At 43.5% G+C, this 23,119-nt stretch overlaps 1 protein-coding gene across 6 annotated transcripts in view; it reads left to right on the forward strand.

Annotated features, from left to right (window-relative positions):
• Window positions 1-246: 246 nt before the first annotated feature.
• FHL2 (four and a half LIM domains 2) overlaps window positions 247-23,119 on the forward strand; it is a 30,664-nt gene continuing 7,791 nt past the window's right edge. Inside the window, exons 1-4 of one of the 6 annotated variants that reach the window (XM_035116001.3) lie at window positions 7,282-7,453; window positions 9,895-10,062; window positions 16,782-16,961; window positions 21,772-21,946. In XM_035116001.3, coding sequence (XP_034971892.3) covers window positions 16,806-16,961; window positions 21,772-21,946 — 331 coding nt within the window. In that variant the 5' untranslated portion in view covers window positions 7,282-7,453; window positions 9,895-10,062; window positions 16,782-16,805. Of the gene's footprint in view, window positions 361-7,281; window positions 7,454-9,894; window positions 10,063-16,781; window positions 16,962-21,771; window positions 21,947-23,119 lie in introns of those variants that run through there. The other 5 variants (XM_035116000.3, XM_088667588.1, XM_035115999.3 and 2 more) reach the window with 5 other exon arrangements.

Genomic DNA, 23,119 nt, shown 5'->3' on the forward strand with positions numbered 1-23,119 from the left:
GGGACTCATTGTTTGTACAACTGTCCATATATGCATAGATACCAGCGTGGCTGCCTCTGGGAAAGAAACTGGAGGGCTGCTCTAACTGGGACCAAGGCCATCCTTTCCGTGGCAGACCTGTGCTCCTGTTCATTGCGATTCCTTAAAAGGCAAGCCTTTCGCAGAGATGCTGTTGGCTCTTATCTCCTAGGGCGGCTGCTTCTTTGGAGATATTGTATTTATAGCTCATCTGGCAAACGAACTCTTGACAGTCTAATTGCTAAATACATAGTTTGGGTAATCCAATAAAGGAATAAGCCTCAGCATCGGCCTTTTGTCTCCTCATTCGCTGACTGGAACACGCAGGCACTGTTCAGCAAGGTAAGAGCAAAAAGGGCATGTCTATCTTTTCCAGCCACCCTTCAATCATGCTGCTACGAGGAGAACGGGGCTTAAAGGGAATCTTGGTATATTTTTCTTTCGAACCCTAAGGAACACCAGCATGCACAAGGTGTTTTTGTCGCTTCTCACAGACAGAAGCCAGATAGCCTGTTGGCCTGATTCCCCTCCGGTGAACTTTGCTTGCTTTCATGTTGCTGTGGGATGACAAGAGCTATCTCAGTTGCGGTTCATGCCTCATCATGTTTTTGCTGTAAAGGAACTGACAAATTCGACTCGGTTCACATTTAAAGGCGTTTAAAGCCAAACCTGCCTCGATTCACATTGCATTAATTAAACAATGTGAGAAATGAAACATCCTTTGAAAGTCACACTTACCTGAATTGTTCAGCCATGTCCCAAAATTGTGAAAAGAAATGTGCGTATTAGGAGAAACCTGTGCTAAAATGCTAGCAACTTTTCATTTTTATTCTTTTTAAAGAAAAAAAAATGCAGATTGGTGCAAAAAAAGTGGAGGACTGAATTTAGAAATAGCAAAATGACAAAACAGAGTGAAACTGAAATCGACATATTCACCCATCTCTGTTACTTTAATTTAATTTACTTCAACATGTTGAAAGGCATCAGCTGCATCACCAATCACAGACTAATTTGCCAGGCAAATGGGGTTACCCTGTATAATTATATACTCTCTGGGTGGGTGTGCTCATTTGTTTTGTTTCCATTATTTCTATCCCAGTTTTCAAAAAGTTTGTTGTTCAAAGCAGCTTACAAAAGGAAGCCAAAGTTCCATTCTGTTTTCTTTGAGCCAGGATGGGTGGTCTTCGCAAAATAAAGTACATCTGAAAATAAGGGGTGCCCCACTTTTAGCAAACTGTATACTTTTGCAGAACATTAGAATCCTCACGTGTACCATGTAGTATTTTCAGCTACTATTCTTTGAATACTTTTGGGGGGGAGTCTATCCCCTTTAAACTTATTTGGACTTTCTGCATACTGAGTAAACTTAGTTACAGGTAGGTAGCCGTGTTGGTCTGACACAGTCAAAAAAAAATCCTTCCAGTAGCACCTTAGAGACCAACTAAGTTTGTCATAGATATGAGCTTTCGTGTGCATGCACGAAGGTATCTGAAGAAGTGTGCATGCACACGAAAGCTCATACCTATGACAAACTTAGTTGGTCTCTGAAGTGCTACTGGAATGATTTTTTATTTTTATTTTGAGTAAACTTAGAAAGAATCAAGTTCTTCCTCTGAGTGCATAGGAGATAGAATAGTACAGTATTATAGGGAAAATGCCCTTTAATTAGTTTGTGTTTTCCCATTGCAATGGAATGTTTGGAAATTGGAAAATGAAATGGTAGCATACCATTAGTATATGCATAGCCTTTTGATTCCCCCCCCCCTTCCTGTTGCTTCCTGGTGGCTTTGGAGAACGGACCTGATAATATATTTAAACAGCTTTGCATTAGAGGTAATAGAAGCTGTGCTAAAGGGGACTTTTTTAAAAAACCCAACTAAACTGTGTGTGACTTGTGACAGGAGAATACTTCATCATAATGATTGTGCAAAATAGCATTAACAGCTGCCGAAACATGCACTGCAAAGTGTTCATCACCCTGAATTGCTTTTAAAGTGATCTCAAGGGAGTGCTACGTTTTGTCTGCAAATGATGTCTGCATGGAGGAAGTTAGAGTGATTGTGTTGGTATTTGTAGGCTGTGTAAATTAATACAGTAATTGTTTTTCTTTGCAATGTGCATTATAGTTCTGGGACCAAGAACTTCTGAGTGAGGAAACCTCTGTTATCCCAGTTTTAGGCATCACGATTAAATCAGATCTCCCTCCCACCCACCACTTTTTTAAAAAAGTGTGCATTATAATGGATCAAAATATAACCAGCCTAATTTCTACATATAATTTCACCCATAGCTGTTGATGCTATATTGCTTTATTTGATTATGTTGTGTCCTGATCTACTATTGATTTTAATAAAAAGGAAAATATACATCCACTAAACATGGGCATAGCCAGGATTTATTGGGGGGGGGGTAATCATTATGTGGGGGGGGGAGAACTGAGTTATCAGCAATGCAATTGGTCAGTTAGTTAAGCATTTTTATTTATTAACTTGATTTAAGGGGGGCAGCTTCCCCATCCCTGCACCCCCCTAACTAAGCCTATGCTAACCAATGGGAATTAACTAACTAAATAAATAAATAGAATACAGTACACACCTGTGAAAAATAAGACAGCAGCATCTGATCCTTACCTCATATCTACCCAAATTCCATTGTCATGAATTTGACTTGTGCATAGAAAAGTAGCTTGCCAGGCAAGGCAGTTTTTATTTCGTTGTTTTCTTAGTAAGAATTACCTTGCTAAGCCTTACCAAAAAGCACCTTGCCAATATAAAGAATTGTGGCTGTGTGTGTTTTAAATAACATCCATTCATTTTTAAATAAGAGGAATGATTATTACACAGACGGTTCTGTCTGCAGACTTCCTCTAAGCTGAGTTATCATGCAATAAATCTAGCAGCCAGTTTGATCGCATCAGTAGTCCAGGCAGTGCTGATTAGCTGAGTGAAAGCTAGCTGAGAAGGTTTCATGGTTTATGGATTTTATAAATTGAGTATGAATGGAGATAGCTGCTTTTCCTCAATAATACTATGATTATAATAGTGATTTATGTATGTGCTGTTTTTTTCTGCTGCTAAACTCCGAGTGGCCCTAGGATCAGATAGCTGTATTTCAGGAAAATCTTACGGCAGTGTGGCACGACATGTTACATTTGTTACACCAATATCACACCAGCAAATACATAACATATGAAAGTCAAATCTGCTTGCGCATGCATGCATTTGGAAAACCTGGTTTGGGGAGACATGCACATAATACATAATATATTTTACATTGGCATTTGCTGCAGAAAACAGTGCAGCAACCATAATCTGCCGTGTTCTCTAGGCGGCATAGACACTGTTCATCTCCTGTGAGGCTTAAATTACTGCTTTTGCACTATTTATGTGAGTGTGTGACTCTTATGGTAGGGAATAGACGGTTAAAGAAAGATACTTGCCATTGAATGTGCACCTTGCCTTATATAAGTTCACCGTAAGCCAGTGTGGTGTAGTGGTTAAGAGTGGTGGACTCATAATCTGGTGAACTGGATTCAATTCCCTGCTCCTCTACATGCAGCTGCTGGGTGACCTTGGGCTAGTCACACTTCTCTGAAGTCTCTCAGCCTCACTCACCTCACAGAGTGTTTGTTCTGGGGGAAGAAAGGGAAAGGAGGTTGTCCTTTCTTCTTCTTCTTCTTCTTCTTCTTCTTCTTCTTCTTCTTCTTCTTCTTCTTCTTCTTCTTCTTCTTCTTCTTCTTCTCCTCCTCCTCCTCCTCCTCCTCCTCCTCCTCCTCCTCCTCCTCCTCCTCCTCCTCCTCCTCCTCCTCCTCCTCCTCCTCCTCCTCCTCCTCCTCCTCCTCCTCCTCCTCCTCTTCTTCTTCTTCTTCTTCTTCTTCTTCTTCTTCTTCTTCTTCTTCTTCTTCTTCTTCTTCTTCTTCTTCTTCTTCTTCTTCTTTTTCATAACTGGGAAAATCCCAGACATCTGAGCCCAACCACCCTGTGTAAAGTCTTGCATCTTGCATTTAGCCTCTCCTAAGGACAGGGCCAGCTCCAACATCTGAAACCCTTGGGCAGCTGCTGGGATACACTGTCTTGTACCAGGCAGCTCAGTCTGCAAGTAGCCTGCTGCAGATTACACCACTGCTATTGCTGTCCATCCTTCAGCAGGTAAGCCTGCCCAGGAGGCCCAGAAATGTAGAAGAGGTTAAACCAAAGGACACTTTGCTGGGAAGGGCCCTCATGCCCTGCCTGAGGGCTTCCGTGTGTCCAGGATTTCTTTATTTCTTTACTTTTTCCTTTGAACAGCGGAATTGCCCCTTCCCCGCCTACTCCTATATACCTACCTGGACCTCAAGGCCATCTTCTGTGGCCCTTCTCCAGATGGCTCTACTGGATGAGGACCAGCAGCTGGCTATCAGAGATACTAGGTCTGGATCCAACCCATGGTGCTGCCTGCTTTGTTTTGAGGTTATCATTGCTTTTTTTTCCCCTCCTGAATCAAAACATCATAATTATTCCTCCTCCTCCTCCTCCTTGACCCCAAATGCTCTTAAACACATGCCACAGTGGAAAAAATGCTGCACAGTTGCTATTTTTAAAGAAAGTGGAAGATTTTGAGATGTTTTCCCCGCACAACTCATAGTTTGATCACTGTGGGGGTACAGCACTTCTTTTCTCCATTTTTTGGGGGGTGTTTGCTTCAAGGCTAGGATAAACATTTTTCTTCTTCTTCACAGAGCCATTATCTCAGAGGAACTATCATTTAGTTGAAATTTTGGAGGCATTCGAATCAACAAGTCCCGAGCCTGAGTCCTAAAAGAATGTGTTTCTGAGTGGTTCAGTGTAGAAAGCTATCCACAAGCTGAGCCATAAGAATGGGAGTGAGAAAAGCAAATAGATGAAAAAAAGGGTGTTCCTTCCGCAGCATGACAGAGCCAGTCCTTTAAATCTATGGTATAAAGGACTGAGAGACCTGTGGCCTCCTGATGCCACTGGACCTCAAACACCTAGCATCCCTGAACTTTAATTGGCTGGGCCTGATGTCCACAACATCTTGAAAGCTACAGGGTCAGCAGCCCTGCCTTAAAGTGTCAAGCAGTGCAACATCTGCAGCCTTTCTCCCAAGATCTTTCTCTCCCACTCTCAAGTGGGAATCTGGAGATTTGCTGTTTGGGTCTGCCACGGGCTGGGAAACTAGATAGATTTTCATGCTGTCCTTGCCACTGATCCAGTCTGTGTCTGCCTGCTGTGTGCTCCCGAAGCTCTGCGGATTACACTGTGACATTTAGTGATTATTTCAGACTGAAGTGAGGCACGTGCTGTGAATTCCTAAGTTTAGGATGTATACTTTAAATTATTTAGCTATGTTCTGGGTACCTTTCATTATCTTTTTTTTAAAAAAAAATGTAGTGAATTTTGTACTTCGTAACCAATGCCATTATTAGAATTCTAAGAAAGAAGTTGCCTGGGCACAAAATTCTTAGGGGTGCAAAATTTGGGCAGCTGCTGGGTGCTAGGGCACTCTTTGTGCAGGCTTTAGAAAGCTAATCAGTCCGAACCAATACCCCATCCTGCTCTCCATTGTGCTTGACACTCATGGGGCACCATGGCTGCCACTTGGGTAGGTCACTGAGCTATTGCCCCTTCATTCCAGCCTATCAGCGGACAGTGCCATGGATACTTGCCTTGCCCCAGCTGTCGGCAACCCATGCTACACCACTATATTCGTTTGCATGGTGGCTTGGCTTTCCCGCTGATTGAGATTTGCCAAAGTACCAGTGTAGGAGACACTCAGAGAAGTTAATGTAAGCGGAATGCAACTGACATTGAAACTGACCTCGCTTAGTTAATGGCATTGGAAAGTTAGCTGACTTTTTTATATATCTAAAAAAAAATGGTATTAGCAAAGCCATCAGAACCTGTTGGAAAGGCACCAGTCCTCACACAAGGCAGATGTGCAAACTGTGGCAAAGCCATGCTTGAGTTTGCGGCAGATTTCTCCCCTATACATAACCTCCTTACCAGTGCATATCCCACCTCTCCAATCAAAGGCTGTTCAAAATGTTTTTGGGATGGGGGTCCAAGCCCCCCACCCCCTCATTCTACTGTGTCACATTCTATTTTGACTGTGTCAGTGGCAGATCTTGGGTTCTCGAATTTCAGTGGTACCCTATGTGATGCCAAAATTCACCACTCCTCTGCCTCCCTCACTCCATTTTAAAGCATAGTTGCAGCACCCTCAGGAGTCCCCCCCCCCGAGACTCCACCCCCCCAGTGTGACCGATCCAGTCGTGCTCCCTTAAATCTGCCTCTGGTCACGATATGCTTGAGAACAGGGCCCCATTATGAAGCAGACTTCGTCTCATTAGTTTTGCATGGTCGAAGTCAACATCCTGCATCCTCCAACTTTTCTAGCAATCACTGTCTCTTGGGGTGGGAAACATATATGAAATGTAAGGAGAAATCACAGCGGGTTTTCTCACCTGCCGCGCGAGCCTGATTTCCTCCTAGCTTCAAATCTGTGGGGCAGCCACATAGCATAGCAAGTCAAATAATTGATTAGCTGTCCATCTTCCCCACACACTCTATTTTAGCTGGGCTGCCCGCTTTATTTTTTTGGCACCCCGTGATGTGCATTTTATACCTTTCTCTCTCTTCCTTTTTATATATATAAAAAAGTGGAAATATTTTTGAACAGTTGCAAAACTTCTCGCCTCAGTCCCACCAGATACGTTGCTGAGACTTACGACCTTTGGCCACCCTGACCCTCTTGAACAATAGGTTAATTTACAGCATGGCCAATACAAGGGGGCGCAAACAGGTAACATCATAATCCTGTTTAGGACATTCACCAGGCAAAGAGGCACACAAGATTAATGGGGGAAAGGTGTGCTGGGGCGCCAGCTTGTGCAAGATTCAAACGCTTATGCATTTTTCTTTGTGTGGGCGGCAATTGTTTCAGTTGGCAGGCATTGCTTAGAAGCAAATGCAGAATTTAAAACAGATTATTTTTAACAAAACCTCCCCAAAAAAGGGGGCAAGCATGAGAGCGGGAAACGCACTTATTTTGCTGTTTTTCTTATAAAAAGAAGACCTGTGGGCAGAGTCCACAAAACAGGGTGTGGGGATTTAGGGGTGCGAAGGATCTGCTCCCTAGGATAGTGTCGAATGCCAGCTGCACTGAGCCTCAAAGAGTGAGCGTCTCTAGTGCTTTTGTCTCCTTATATGGTAAAATGATACACAGGGGTTTTTCACTAGGCTGTGAAGGCAGGCGCCTGTTTCCACACAACACAGACAGCTGAGCAGAAATCAGAAGAGCCGCTTGCTCAGAACTGGAGGAATCCCCGGCTAGCTGTACATCTCCTCTCCTCTGCCAGCAGGTCACTGTGTTGCCCATTTATTAATGGATGTGACTCCCCATCCCAGCTCCAGAGGGTACCATTAACTGCCCGCCTGTAAGTAGATGTCCCTTTTTGTCCCTCTCTGCAACAGCCAACAATAAACCTTTGGAGCATCTGCTATAAATAACAAAGGGTGTGATGGGGAGAACAGGGTGTGTGGTTGAGACAGAACAATGCTTTGCCCAAGATGCAGCATCAGCCCTAGCTGTCTGTGTTATATACGGTGATAGGGCTGGCCCTTTGTGTGTTTTTTTAAAGCAAATACGGGGTATAGAAAGAGGTCGAGTAAGAATAATGATGTTGTCTTCAGGGGGAATGTTCGGTGTCTGAATGTGACATGTGGGCAGGGAGGTATGGCATTGTGTCAGATCCCATCGAGACAATTTTCACTCCCCAATGACATGCTGGATAAGCCCTGGGGAAGCCCATAAATGAGAGTTCATATATTGGTTTCTTTTACACCTCTGTGGACACTTCCTGCTTCCCAAAGCAACAAAAGACCTCATTAATTCTTTCCAGTAGCAGAATCAGAGGAAACAAAGGTAGCTTCCCCTCTTTGCTGTCTCTCTCTCTCTCTCACGCACGAACACAAAATAACTAAAAGACAGGGAGTCCTCTAAAGTGCATTGCTTTTGTTTCAAGATATTTAAATGGAAGGTACACAGTTCTTTTCTTCCTTTCATTCGTTTATTTACGTAATGTTTAATCCCCGCCATGCTGCTTCTATGTTTGTAACTGAGAAAATGCATGTGAGTCGACAGCAGCAACTTTTGTATCTTGTCATTTTTATTCCATTATAAATATTCATGTCCCTGCTTTCCGGGTTAGCAGGCTTCCAAGGTGGCTTTGTGTATATTTCTGTATTAGTGGGTCACTTGCTCCCTTCCTATTTTCCACCGTAATACCTTTACCCTTGATTCAAAACATCTTGGGTTACTGCACATGCCAGATGAAACAATTTCTGGAGGTTGTTAAAAACAAACTGATGATTTACTCTAGACTGAACAGTTGCCATATGAATAGTGCATTATAATTGCATGTGAGTCATGCATGAAATGCAATTTTTAAAAAATGAATTCAGGAGAACCAAGAAAAAGAGAGAGAGAGAGAGTTAAAGTCCCATTTAACTCAATAAGAATAAGAATAAATTGCCGGGGCACTTTAGTTCCATTGATATCAGTGATATGGACTCAAAACTAACTGGTTTTGTTGTTGTGGGCATCTGTCAGTCTCAAGAGGCAGTGACTCCATGGATGAAGTCAAACCACTGTGTGACTTCCGTGGGGTGCAAGCCTGGGCAGTGTGTATAGAGATCCAGGGCTGCCCAGTTGACAAGACCCACCTCTCGGCCTCACTGATGTAGTCCAAAGGAAAGCAGAGCAATACGTTTGGCACCAGCTTGGCTGCAGGAGTTGCTGGAAGGAGGCATGCAAGGTGCCATCCAACAATCTTAGGGACTCCACTTTGGATTTGCGCCAGTGTGGTGTAGTGGTTAAGACTCGTAATCTGGTGAACCGGGTTCGATTCCCCGCTCTTCCACATGAAGCTTCTGGGTGACCTTGGGCTAATCACACTTCTCTGAAGTCTCTCAGCCCCACTCACCTCACAGAGTGTTTGTTGTGGGAGAGGAAGGGAAAGGAGAATGTTAGCCACTTTGAGACTCCTTCGGGTAGTGATAAAGCGGATATCAAATCCAAACACTGCTTCTTCTTCTTTACTCCTTAGCCTTTTCTTCTCCTGTAGATATCGGGGTGTTAAGGAAAGGGTAGTACCTCTGGTGGTCCACCTTTGGTCTCTACCCTGCATATATCAATTACCTGTAGCTCCTAGAAGCTGTCAGCATGTGACAGCGGTCACAACCTGGGAACGGCTATGACCGGCCAAACCAGGTGAGGGTAGTCGATGGGTCTTAAACTCTCAGTTACTTAGGGACTACCTCTGCATGCAAAAACAGGCTCTGGCAAATTGAATGGATGAAACCAATGGCGGGTCCAGCAGTTAAGATGGCGGTTTCTGCAAATATTGTAGAAGGAAGTGAGGAGAAGATGGGGCTCATTAACCTGAGAAGGTAGCCCATCTAGGAAAAGGAAAGCTGATCCTAAAGCTCTGTTGCCTTGTGAGGCATTTCTCAAATGCCTCTCTAAACTGCTAAGGCAGCGATGGGGAACCGGTGGGCCACTGCTCTCATCAGCTGCAGTCTGCAAACTCAATGGTCAAGGATTTATGGGAGCTAGAATCCCACATCTGGAGGGCTGCAGGTTCCCCATCCCTATTCAATATCCTGGCTCCCCACCCCCTTTCTTAGGAAGTTCCCCCTTTACCATTCCTTTCATGCATCTTTAGATTCTCAGTCCTGTCTCACTCCTGGCCAACAATCATGTCTGTTCCTCCCAATGACTTCCTTTTGTGATGCCACATTACATGCCAGAACATCTCCTTTGACTCACCTTCCCACTGACATTCCTTTTCTGACCCACCCATTTTTTAACAATCAGGTCAACTGCAAGGGGGAACACCAAAACAAGCATGAGCAATTGGCCTTGCTTGTCCTTCTCCCTCACACAAGGTTACCTAAAGGAACACCTGCACCTGAATCAACCTGCCTGTGTCTTAAGATCCACTTCAGAGGCCCTGTTTAAGTGCCTAAGCAACCAGGATGACAGGTAAATGAAACAGGGCCTTCTCGGTGGCCCCACAGTTACTGAACTCTATCCCACTTGAACTTAGGCAGGCACCATTCCTTGATTCTTTCAAAGGGGCATTAAAGACCCATGGCTCTACTTCTGCTTATAGTGCCTAGCCTGTGCCTTGATTTTTTACATGGTCGCATTGGTTCGGGCTGGTTTTAGCAATATTTCATACTGCTGAGCATGCTGTGAAACGTATGCTTGCATCTGTTTTTAAAACTGTATTATGGTCTGCTTGCATGCATTTTTGGTGAACTGGTTTGGGAAGAATTTTCTTTGAAGAGCAGCCTGTATCTTTTGTGTATGTAAGTTAACAGAACCACGCTGTTTTCTTGATGCACTCTAGATCAGCAAGAAGAACCATCAAGTTGGAGAGGGAAGATACTGATTTTTCCATATATAAGACCATGCTTTTTGCTATATTAAAAAAAAGAGCAAAAATTGGGTGTCGTCTTATACACGGAGAGTGAATGCAGAGGGGGGATGTTTGATTAATGGCAGCAGAAAGCAGGAGATTGGCAGTGGCGATTGGGCGGGTGATTGGTGGCTGCGGCAAGGCCTGCTGGCGATTGGCTGCGGCAATTGGGCAGGCGATTGGCGGCTGTGGTGAGGTGGGCAGGCGATTGGTGGCTGCGGCAAGTGGGCGGATGGGCTGTTGGTGGCAGCGAGCAGGCAGACAATTGGTGGCTGCGGCGAGATGTGTGATTGGCAGTGGCTGTGGCAAGCAATCGTCAGTGGCGGGCAGGTGGGTGAGCGATTGGCGGAAGTGACCTCCCCCACCCCCCAAAAAAGCTAAACAACTCAATTTATTAATTTTGGGTTTTTAAAAAATAGGGGTTGTCTTATACATGGGGGCATCTTATACACGGAAAAATACGGTACATGAGTTAAGACAGGGATGTGGAACCTCAGGCCTGGGTACCAAATTAGACCTTCTGGGTTTCCCCAGTCAGCCTTCAGAATTCTCCCAGGCCTAAATCTCAGCCCAGGTTGCAATCTTCACTGGAACAGCTCTGCACCTTCCTCCAGAACTTTTGCATCCTTGATAAGACCTCTTGCTTGCCTGGGTATAGGATGAAGAGTTGTGCATGCAGAAACACGTTTGGCACGTAGCTCGCAATGCAAAGGTAACAGCCACATTCATTGCTCTGTCCACCTTTTATCTCTGGTGCCACTCATTTTTGACCTCTCGCCCTACACAACCTTGGCATGTGGTCCCTGGAAAGTTGCACCCAAGAAAATGTGGCCCTTGAGCTGGAAAGCGTTTCCTATCACTGGTTTAATACAAGCAGCTGTTTCTGGGCCCAGTTTTAAATGCTTTTGAAATCCCTGGATGCTTTGGAGCCAGGTGCAAAGTTCCCCCCTAATAATGAGAACCATCTAAGCCCCCAAACACCCTCTGACTTCCCAGGCTGCGTCTTGTGAGAGGGGGAAGCCAATTCCTTGCGTGCAGAAAATTCCAGGTTCAATCCTCAACATCTCTAGCCAAAAGGATGAAAGAGCAAGTGATGGGAAAGGCCTCTCTTGGCCTAGGACCTTTGAGAGTCACGGCTAGCCAGAAATGACACTATGCAGCAAGATAGGCAAACCACCTGAACTTTGGCTGAAGCAGCTTAGTTTCAATGTCTCCTAATTAGAGATAATAATAATAATAATAATAATAATAATAATAATAATAATGTTATTATTTATTTATACCCCGCCCATCTGGCTGGGTTTCCCCAGCCACTATGGGCGGCTTCCAACAGAAGAATAAAATAATTGATTAAAGATTAAAAGCTTCCCCAAACAGGAGATGGAAATAGGATGGATTATGCAGGGTTGGGGTTCTAGGGTACTGACCGTTCTGAGGAATGAAAAGATATAAAAAGTCTATACATTCCCCCCCCCCTACAAAAGTGTGACATGGAAAATTGTGAATAACATTTGCATGCTTGCATCTGCACCCTGCTAACTACTCTACAGATAGACAGATTGATAGCAATCATCTACCTATCTATCTATCTATCTATCTATCTATCTACCTATCTATCTATCTATCATTTATCTATCATCTATCTATCTATCTATCTATCTATCTATCTATCTATCTATCATCTAAACAAACACACACCATCTTTTCTTATTTTCCAGTCTCTTCATTCCATTCTTGTTTGCAGGGATTTGTAGCTTTGATCGGAAAATGGATTAGAGTTCTTGGAAGGAGGACATAAAGTTCTCGCGAAGCAACGAGAGGCAATGTTTGTGCCAACAAACTAGTAGGGGACTGAAAAATGAGCTACTCCCGGTAGTTCGGTTTTGCTAGGCTGTAACAAAAAGAGGACCTTGTAAATCTTTACAGCTTTTGAAACAATAACAAAAATGCTTTCCAAACACCTCTTCCTGTGTGGATTTATGTCTGCAAAATGTTCCAGATACAAATCTTCCTTTCTTTCAAGAAGGAAAACAAAGAGGAGTACGGGAGGGGGGGATTGTACATTGGGCACAAATCATGAATGCCTTACAATAGGCTCACACCAGTAAAACAAAACAACCCCCCCCAAAAAAAAACTGTGAGGAAAAACTACATTCCTGCGTAGAATTGTATACTATTCTGTCAGTCTCATGAACTATGAGGCTGCAACTGCAACATACTTGATTTTTATTTTATTTTTAATCCTAAATAGAGGGACCTGGAGATGGTTACTGGGACTGTGGCATTTAAGGAGGGACATTAACCCTCCCTCTCCATGTGCTGGTCCCAAAGAAAAATCTCCCTTCACCCACAATGATGCTGTGAATGACAGCTTAACTCTTAGGACTAATGGCAGCACGGGGGAAATTTTCCTCAGCGATGCAGTGTCGGTGGTATGAGTTAAGCCCAATTCCCATGTTCCAATTTTAATCCTGCTTTCTATTTAAGTTAAAAACACGCTGATATATCTGAAATCCACACATTTCTCTTTTGGGCCTTATACTTCCCTGAGAGTATCGCAACAAGAAAGGTGTTTGGACAATGCCTGGCACCAGTGCTACTTTTCTAGGAAAAGAGGTGCCGGAACTCACCACAAACACCTCCCTTGTTCTCTTACAATGGCAACGGCACCCACCTGAGAGGTGCCAGAACTGAGTTGCAGTGAGTTCCGGCTGGAAAAAAGCCCTGTCTGACACTGAGGTCCAAATGAAGGCAAATGCTTAGAGGAGGCAGGTGCAGGAAGAGGTGACAAATGTAATAAAGAGCAAACCTGACCAAATTCAGGGAATGCCTCAGGGCTGGGAGCTTTATAAGTGGTTTGTTGGGGCAAGATTGCCATACTGGCAAATTTGAGGGTTTCCCCCTCAAAAATTTCCCCTCAGAATTGGACTTCTTGCGATAAGGGAAGCAGTGAGACGATGCGCTGGAAACTGGGATATAACGCTTGCATGATGCAATGTCGTCAATCAAGCGGTATATAAATTGTATGAATATTTTAAATACAAACAAAAAACCTCCCCACAAGCAGGTCAGTATGAATGCTACATAAATAACCAACATCATTTAACCTCCCTGCAAGCTTTGTGCAAACAAATCAGGGTGAATGAGCACCTGCAAATTACCTGACATCACCTGATTCCCTGACTCAAATTACATGCAGCAAGTTGTCTCTTCAAATCAATGCCCCCAGCAAGGAGCAGGGAATTGGGGACTGACCCCCATAGCGCCTGTCCTGCTTCAAGTTCCGTGGTCACTTATTGTCGGCATCTAAACTCCATGTCAGCATTTTTACTGAAGCTTTTTGCCTCTGGTTTCAACAGCTTTTTCTTTTATTAAATCTGCTTTTCGGTGCACAAGTTCTCATAAGTGTACCATACTTGTCTCGGGGGAATTATGAAGGGTCAAAATCAAGGGTGACCTGTTATCAGGGCCGTCTTGAGCAGATCGCGCGCCCTGGTGCTGAGGGGCGGAGATCGCTCCGCCGCCTGCCCCGCCCCCCGCAGGGCGCAATTGGTTTCCGCGCGGCACCGGGGGTCTATGTAGAGCCGGCCCTGCCTGTTATTACAGTGCAATCCTACACGTTTACTTGGAGGTAAGTCTAATTATGTTCACTGGGGGTAAAGGTAAAGGTAAAGGGACCCCTGACCATTAGGTCCAGTCGCAGACGACTCTGGGGTTGCAACGCTAATCTCGCTTTACTGGTGAAGGGAGCCGGCGTACAGCTTCCAGGTCATGTGGCCAGCATGACTAAGCCACTTCTGGTGAACCAGAGCAGCGCATGGAAATGCCGTTTACCTTTCCACCAGAGCGGTACCTATTTATCTACTTGCACTTTGACGTGCTTTCGAACTGCTAGGTGGGCAGGAGCTGGGACCGAGCAACAGGAGCTCACCCTGTCGCGGGGATTCAAACCACCGACCTTCTGATTGGCAAGCCCTAGGCTCTGGTATAACCCACAGCGCCACCCGTGTGGGGGTACTCTTCAGTAAATGTGCTTGGTTAGGGCCCAGCCTTCTTCTCTGGGGACTGTAAACCATATATATTTTACTTAGTTAATACAGCAGAAAACAGAGGAAATTGTGTGTGTCTTTGTGTGTGGTGTGCTTATGATCTGCTTTTTCTCCAAGGCAAATTAAAAGAGTACAGCTGCCATGGAATTTCTGTATTTCCCTTGTGTGTTATAACGTTTCTGGGATTGTTATAGGAATACAGAGTGGGCATGTTTTCATATTTTACTATAATGCTAACGAGAGCACGATTTATGTTTTCAGAAAATTTCCCACACAATAGTTAAAATAGTTGGGGTTTAGTTAGGAAAGATTGCAGAATCAAAACCTATCCAACCCTGCAGAAATTATAGTACGAACCTTCCTGAACTGCAGGTGGGAGGGAAAAATTATATAATTATAATTTTTTCTCATGTGACAAAACCTCCCTGTGTATATAGAGCAAGCATAGGTTTAGCCTAGCCTTCTCCCTTTGCTCTTTGAGTGCAAGGATTTTTTCCCCATCACTCTCTCATGTGATCTGCAATTGGTGACACTGTCCAAGAAATGCCATGTGTTATATTTGCATGCAGGAATAAGTCCTCTTGAACACACTTTGAAATGTGTTGGCTGCTGCTATCAGACAGACAGACAGATCTCACCTGCATTTCCTTTTGCACATTTAAAAACCAGTGCTCTTGACCATTCAGCACTGCAAGGAACCTCTCAAAACCAACCACATGGAGGCAGCTCCACTGACCCTACGCCTCTATGAACCAGCCTCCCATCAATTTTAACAACATCAGCAATGCAAATACAAACCACAAACGCATACAACTGCTGGGGCTGAGGTCCTTTCGGCACTCCCCATAAAATATTTGAGGGGGCCAAGGGCCCCTCCAAAAAACCTGATGGGCATTGTCATTCAAATGCTATGTGTGCAGCATGTCATGTGATCAATTATGCAGGGTGGGGCTTACCTAGGATCCCCCAATATTTTATTCAAGTTGGCACGCCTGCATAGCGACATGGAAATAACTTCTTGTCACATCCGCACTATTCATTTGAAGCTCATTTGAAGCATGTGATTCCCCCCCAAAGATTCCTGGGAACTGTAGTTTGTTTGGGGTTCTGGGACTTGTAGCTCTGTGAGGGTGGTACTGAGAGGTTCCCTGGGAAGAGGAATTGGCTGTTAAACCACACTGAGAATTGTAGCTCTGTGAGGAGATTGGGGGTCTTCTAATAACTGTCAACTCCCTGTAACAACTCTTAGCACCTCTTAGTGCTCCTGACACTTCTCAGCACTATGCTTTGGACGCATGGAGCAGATGGAGCCTATGTCTGCCTGCATAATAAATAGTATGAGGGAGTTTTGGGAAGAAGATAGAATGCATCAGGCGAATTCTTATTTGTTTATGCGCCATTACAGTGGATTCAGCAACTTGACTAAAATAAAGGAAACTAACAATTTGACATAAAAGACCAAACTGAGGGCTAGGATAGGGTTACATACAATGTGATCTGTTTGAACCAGAGATTTTATACCTGCTTAGCTCTGTGGGTTAAACCACAGAGCCTAGGGCTTGCTGATCAGAAGGTTGGCAGTTCGAATCCCCACAACGGGGTGAGCTCCCGTTGCTCGGTCCCAGCTCCTGCCAACCTAGCAGTTCGAAAGCATGTCAAAATGCAAGTAGATAAATAGGAACTGCTACAGCGGGAAGGTAAACGGCGTTTCCGTGTGCTGCTCTGGTTTGCCAGAAGCGGCTTTGTCATGCTGGCCACATGACCTGGAAGCTATACGCCGGCTCCCTCAGCCAATAATGCGAGATGAGTGTGCAACCCCAGAGTCAGTCACGACTGGACCTAATGGTCAGGGGTCCCTTTACCTTTTTTAGCTCATGGCATGGCATTGGGTGGTCTGTCCCCCTAATATACCTCTTTTGAGGGCTTAGGTGGAATACCAACACGTTGCCAACCCCAAAACTCCTTGGCAGGATGGTGGGATACAAATATGATAAGCAAATGACACCTCACAACAAAACAAACAAACAAAACAGAACTTTCTGACATTCAAGGAAACACCATTTTTATCAGTGCTATTTTTCTAGAAAAAGAGGTGCCGGAACTCATCATGAACACCTCCCTCATTCTCTTAGGATGGCAATGGCGCCCACCTGAGAGGTGCTGGGACTGAGTTCCGGTTGAAAAAAAAGCCCTGGTTTTTAATCCAAAGCTTCTTGTTTTCTTGTTGACAGGCAGGCAGAATCCTAGGCGTCAAAATGACAGAGCGCTTTGACTGCCACTACTGCAAGGAGACACTGTTTGGCAAGAAGTACATTTTGAGGGAGGATAGCCCCTACTGCATCAAGTGCTACGACAGCCTGTACTCCAACACATGCGAGGAATGCAAAAAGCCAATTGGCTGCGACTGTAAGGTACTTCGGATACTCATTTCAACCGGCCTGGTTCTTGGACCACAATTAATTGCATTACTGTGTGCATTTTATTTATTTGGTTTGTTTTGTTTGCTTGTTTTATATAGTGCTTCCTATTTCAGCAGAAGTATCTAAGCCACTTGCAGTTCCCAACAAAAAGGTATGTACAAATAAAAGATAAAGTCCAGACTCAAAACCAAACAATACTACTGCTACCACCACAACCACAACTGCTGCTGCTGCTGCTGCTAAGGCCACATTTCAAATAGAAGTTTCCTTGCAGCAGCTGGTCTTCACATCACTTCTCTCCTACTCTAAGGAGATGGGTCATGTTCACTGTGGGATTTCTGTTGCTCATGTACACAAACTTTTCATAGCGTCCCTACAACGCCTTTGGCACCACAACACCAACCCATGTTTCTTTCCAGCCCAATCTACATATGGATTAGGGAAATCTGATGATTTAAAAATAGCAGTTGCCATTCACAATATTAAGCCTGTGTCTGGAAGCACCCTAAGATAATATTTTGGGGGAAAGCCGGTGTGAGGGATAAGAGGTACCGGCAGCCCCCTCCCATCCTGAATACCAGCTCCTCCCCCAGTGGGGAGGGGGAGACTTCGAGTGGCGATTCAGGAAGTGGAAACAGGAGCTCGAGTACCTTAGCGGAGCACAGGCACCGCCGGGGAAAGGAACAGGGAAGCAGGGAGACGGTGGGAAGGAGGCCAATCCCAGCTACTCCGGAATTGCGTAAAAAGCGCCGGGGGTGGAGATTCAGTATGCCAAGATTACTTTGCTGGGGGGAAACGCGCGAATCGCCATTCGGAGGTACTGTGGAAGACTGACAACATGTACCACTATCTGTAAATAACACTGTTTTCAGCACTGTAAATACACAGCACCAATAAAAGGATAAAATGCAGAGCTGTGTGGAGTCGTTACTCTGAAGTAGCCCACCCAGGCCACTGTGACAGCCGGTCTTTCCTTCATCGAGCATTGGGCTCCAGTAGTGCTGAGTTTTAGAATTTTTCCTCTCGTGCCACTGTCGGTGTTCAAAATCATCCCTAAAGCTATTTGCCTTAGGTCAGGCATAGGCAAAGTCAGCCCTCCAGATGTTTTGGGACTACAACTCCCATCATCCCTAGCTAACAGGACCAGTGGTCAGGGATGGTGGGAATTGTAGTCCCAAAACATCTGGAGGGCCTAGTTTGCCTATGCCTGCCTTAGGTGCTGGGGGAGTACAGAGGCTCTGTTTCCTACTGCACATCTAAGAGAAGCTTTGGAGTGATGACATAGATCAGGAAAACAGTTTGGGGGGGGGGAAGGTTGAAACCCTCCCTCTTCCAGCACTTACTGAGCCAATCAAAACTGGAACACCCGTTAACTGCTTTAAGGTAAACATGAACATATCAGATGATCCAATCATAGATCTCCCACATCTCCTTTGGTTGGCCTCAAGTCTTCTCCTTTTTTCAATAAAACAGTTTTGGTTTCTCTCAATTTCTCATTTTTCCAGGCTTAAATTCAGTTCTCTGTAGCAATAAATGATTAATAATAATAATCAGCACTTTATTGTGATTTTTTCCTAATACACACATTTTTATGCAGCTTTGGCTAATATGCACATTTTTGCAAACAAATTTCCAAAATCCTATGCATTTTAATGCATTTTTGCACACATTTTCTGGTTGGAGAAATTGCACTTCAAAATTCAAAGAAGTGCGAATTTTGGAGGATAGCTGTGTTTTGATTTGTGTATTGGTTTAAAAATGTGTGAGTTAGGCAGTTTCTCATAGAAATGCCAGCCTAGTCTAATTTCTCCCCATCCCTACTAAACATACATGTGCAAAGATTCTCTGAGTTGCCAAGCAGAAAGAAGGTAGAGGTTTCTTTGGTGAGTCTACTTCTAAGATCTTTTTCATCCCTTGGGGACGTTGAATGTGTTGACATACAAGAATCCCTAAACTTGACTAAGCTCCAACAAATCTCAGAGCATGGAATTAATTAGCTGAACTTTTCAACCCAGACTGATGGATTGGGTGTGTGTGTGTGTGTATGTTATCAGATCTCTATGGTTTTTATTTATTTACAGTGGTACCTCGGTTTAAGTACACAATTGGTTCCGGAAGTCTGTACTTAATTTGAAGCATACTTAACCTGAAGCGAACTTTCCCATTGAAAGTAATGGAAAGTAGATTAATCCGTTCCAGACGGTCCGCGGAGTACTTAAACTGAAGTGTACGTAACCTGAAGCGAACTTTCCCATTGAAAGAAATGGAAAGTGGATTAATCTGTTCCGGACGGGTCAGCAGAGTACTCAACCTGAAGTGTACTTAACCTGAAGTATGAGTGTAATTGGTTCTGGAAGTCCGTACTTAACGTGAAGCGTACTTAACCTGAAGCGAACTTTCCCATTGAAAGTAATGGGAAGTTGATTAATCCGTTCCAGACGGGTCTGCGGAGTACTTAAACTGAAAGTACTCAAACCGAAGTATACTTAAACCGAGGTATGACTGTATTTAAAAACAATACTTTCTGCAAGGACAGATAATGTACTTGATAGCCAGAAGATTGGTAGTTGTTGTTTTTTCCCTTGTGAAGGATTAGGAATATATTGCTATAGATAAGAAAAAATATGCACACACATATTCCCACTTGAGCGCTCACATGCACACACAGAAGCTGACAAGAGTGACTTAACAGGAGAGAATAACAAAGATGTGTTTGTGACGAGTATCTCTTTCTGCCAATTAAACTTCAGTGATCCTCACTTAACAACTGCCAGAATAAACTTTGCCCATCATGTGGCAACAGCATTGCATATCAACTATGAATCAGTTTTGATGTGGATACTCATGGCCTGAATATATGCCACAAACTCTTCTGCAGGACAGAAAACTTGCTTTACAAGTTTTACAAGCAGACCCTCCTGTATTTTGAAATCCCTTGGAGGTTCATAGCCTATTATGCAGTTATGCATACCTAAGTCCCAAGAAAGTCTATGCCAGCCCTACCATTAGGCAAAATGAGGCAACTGCCTCAAGCAGTGGATGCTGAAGGGCAGCAGCCATAGCCCTCCTGTCTATCGTTCCTAAGCTGCTCTGCCATTCTCCTCCATCGGAGGACATGGCTGTGTATGCTATGTACAACATGTCTTGCCCCCCTTCCAACTGGCCTTCTGCCTCGGGTTCAAAGGAGGACATTATCCCATCACCATTGCTGAAGTAAGATTCAAGGACCAGTTCAGCCAGCTTCTGTTTGTGGAACTATGGTTTTATTTGCCCACACAGCTCAGCAGGAAATTAGAAGGCTAAAGCCCTTACAGAACACATTCCTGTCAAGGGAACAGTAATCAGATAGGGCTTTCTTTTCTTGAATTTTGTATTTTTTTAAAAAAAATGCTACTACTTCGGTTGACAAACAGAGGGAGGCAAGAAGAAAATGAGAAGGAAGAAAAATGCCATTGTTTCATAGCAGGAGAAATTATATATATATATATATATATATATATATAATATAATATACATACATATATATATATATATATATATATATATATATATATATATATATACACACACATATATATACATACATATATATATATATATATGTATATGTATATATGTATGTATATGTCATACCTCGGTTTAAGTATGCCTCGGTTTGAGTATTTTCAGTTTAAGTACTTCGCAGACCCGTCTGGAACAGATTAATCCACTTTCCATTACTTTCAATGGGAAAGTTCGCTTCAGGTTAAGTATGCTTCAGGTTCGGTACAGACTTCCAGAACCAATTGTGTTTGTAAACCGAGGTACCACTGTATATTCAGTAGCACCTTAGAGACCAACTAAGTTTGTTCTTGGTATGAGCTTTCGTGTGCATGCACACTTCTTCAGATAACTGAAGGGACATTGCACATGTTCCTTTTGGCTCCAAGTTGTTGTTTTCCGTAAAAATTCCTTTCCAGAGACACTTGCATTACTGCTCTCTATCAGGATTATGTGAGGTCATTTCCTGCAAAGGAAAGTTGTTGAATTTTCAGTGCTAAACGAACAATTAATATTACTCTTTTGCTTGAGAGTCACTGGGCAGTTCTGATAGTGACAGATTCTGTGTTTCAGCATTTGGTTTATTTTGGGGGTGTGTGTGGAGAGTGTGCCATTAAAATACTCTTTAATGAATATTCCCTTTGGTGGGTTTGTTTGTTTGTTTGTTATAATAAAGAATAATAAATGAAATTTTCTTAAAAACTGGGGAGCAGCTCATTAAGGGTATTCAAGTGCTGTGTTTCTCCGAAAATAAGACACCATCTTATATTTATTTTTCCTCAAAAACAACAACACTATGGCTTATTTTCAGGGGATGTCTTATTTTTTTCCTCCTCCTCCTGCCGCGGCCGACATTGCTGCTGCGCCTATCACTATGTCTTATTTTCGGGGTATGGCTTATATTCCTTCAATGCATAAAAATCCTGCTACGACTTATTTTATGGCTACGTCTTATTTTCGGAGAAACAGGGTATGTGTGCTGGGAGGAGTATACAAAATTCTGCAACTAGCTGAACTTAACTGCAATTGTTTTATGTTATTATTATTATTATTATTAACTGCAATTGTTTTAAGTTGTTTGGAGTTGAAGTTCTCTAAGTGAAGCTTTTAAACCCTATATTTGGACTGGATAATATTTATTTCAAAGAAGACTCAGTTTCTATTCACCCAACTGCAATATTAATAACCTCAGTAGCCCTGACCTAGTTCTTACCCTTGCATAGTTATCCTCAATTTCTTTTATGGTTTGGGATTTCTACAGGATCTGTCCTACAAGGACCGGCACTGGCACGAAACTTGCTTCCACTGCTTCCAGTGCAAGAACTCGCTGGTGGACAAACCTTTCGCAGCAAAAGAAGAACATCTTCTCTGCACGGAATGCTACTCCAATGAATACTCCTCCAAGTGTAGCGAGTGCAAGAAGACCATCATGCCAGGTTAGGATTTGGTCCGCTTTCAGGACCGGGGATGGGAGTGTCTTTTGGGGACTGAACTCAAGACCAATGGGAGGCTCTTCCACAATCTCATTTCTGTAAGCCAGGGTGATGGGGCAGCAGGAGATGCTCAAGCGCTCAAGCTTCTAACATTTTAAAAATGCAGGAGATAGATAGATCCTGATAATGAAATCCCTGAATCTTGGCTGGTTGCGCCTCATTATATCAGTTTGTTGCTATTGCTTAAGTCTGTGAAGTAGATAATGCCCTACATCAGGCACCCCCAAACTTCGGCCCTCCAGATGTTTTGGACTACAATTCCCATCATCCCTGACCACTGGTCCTGTTAGCTAGGGATCATGGGAGTTGTAGGCCAAAACATCTGGAGGGCCGCAGTTTGGGGATGCCTGCCCTACATTGATTGCAGAGGAATATGGGACGCAACCCAAAGAACTGTCACTTTTTTTAAAAAAATTAAGGTTTCATAAATTTTAATATAAATAAAAAAATTACCTAGAGTCAAGACGTATTCTCCATACTTTGAAAATGAAGTACATATTTTATTTTATTTTATTTTAAGCAGCAGGATTCCCCCCCCTGTCTTTCTGATTTTTAACTGGGGCTATCAAAAGGCATGCAGTTTATCTGCTTTTATAAGAAAATCAGAAAAAGGCACTCTCTCAAATCCTGGAAGCTGAGCATGCTTCATGCTTAGGTTTCACTGCCCCAACCCAAACTAGCAGCCTCTCAACATCCTGAATCATGGATTCAAAGCCCAATTAAACGTGGTTTTATTTTACTTGCTGAATAGAATGTAATAGCTTGGCTGATACGAGTGTTTTTGCTGGCAGAGTCTGATGGCTGTGCTGAAAATAGAAGGCAGGGGAAAACCAGGTTTTTTTTATGAGTCAGGAAGTCAATGTGTAATCAGCAGATGATCACTAGTAAAAAAAAAAAAACCTTTTTGAATTGCCTCCTGTGTCGCTTATCCTCACATTAATTTTTATGTTTGATTAGCCATGACATTAAAATTAGAGAGGTTTGGGTTACAAGATAGGAAAGCAGAAACCACAACTATGCAGCTGCATTCAAAGCAGATGACCAAAATCTGTTGTTGCAATTTTGCATTAGGTACAGGTCTCTCCCCACCACCACCGCCAACCCTGCTATGTATAA

Source organism: Zootoca vivipara, chromosome 4 (genome assembly GCF_965207765.1).
Source record: "Zootoca vivipara chromosome 4, rZooViv2.hap1.1, whole genome shotgun sequence".
In the NCBI taxonomy this organism is placed as follows: Eukaryota; Metazoa; Chordata; class Lepidosauria; order Squamata; family Lacertidae; genus Zootoca; species Zootoca vivipara.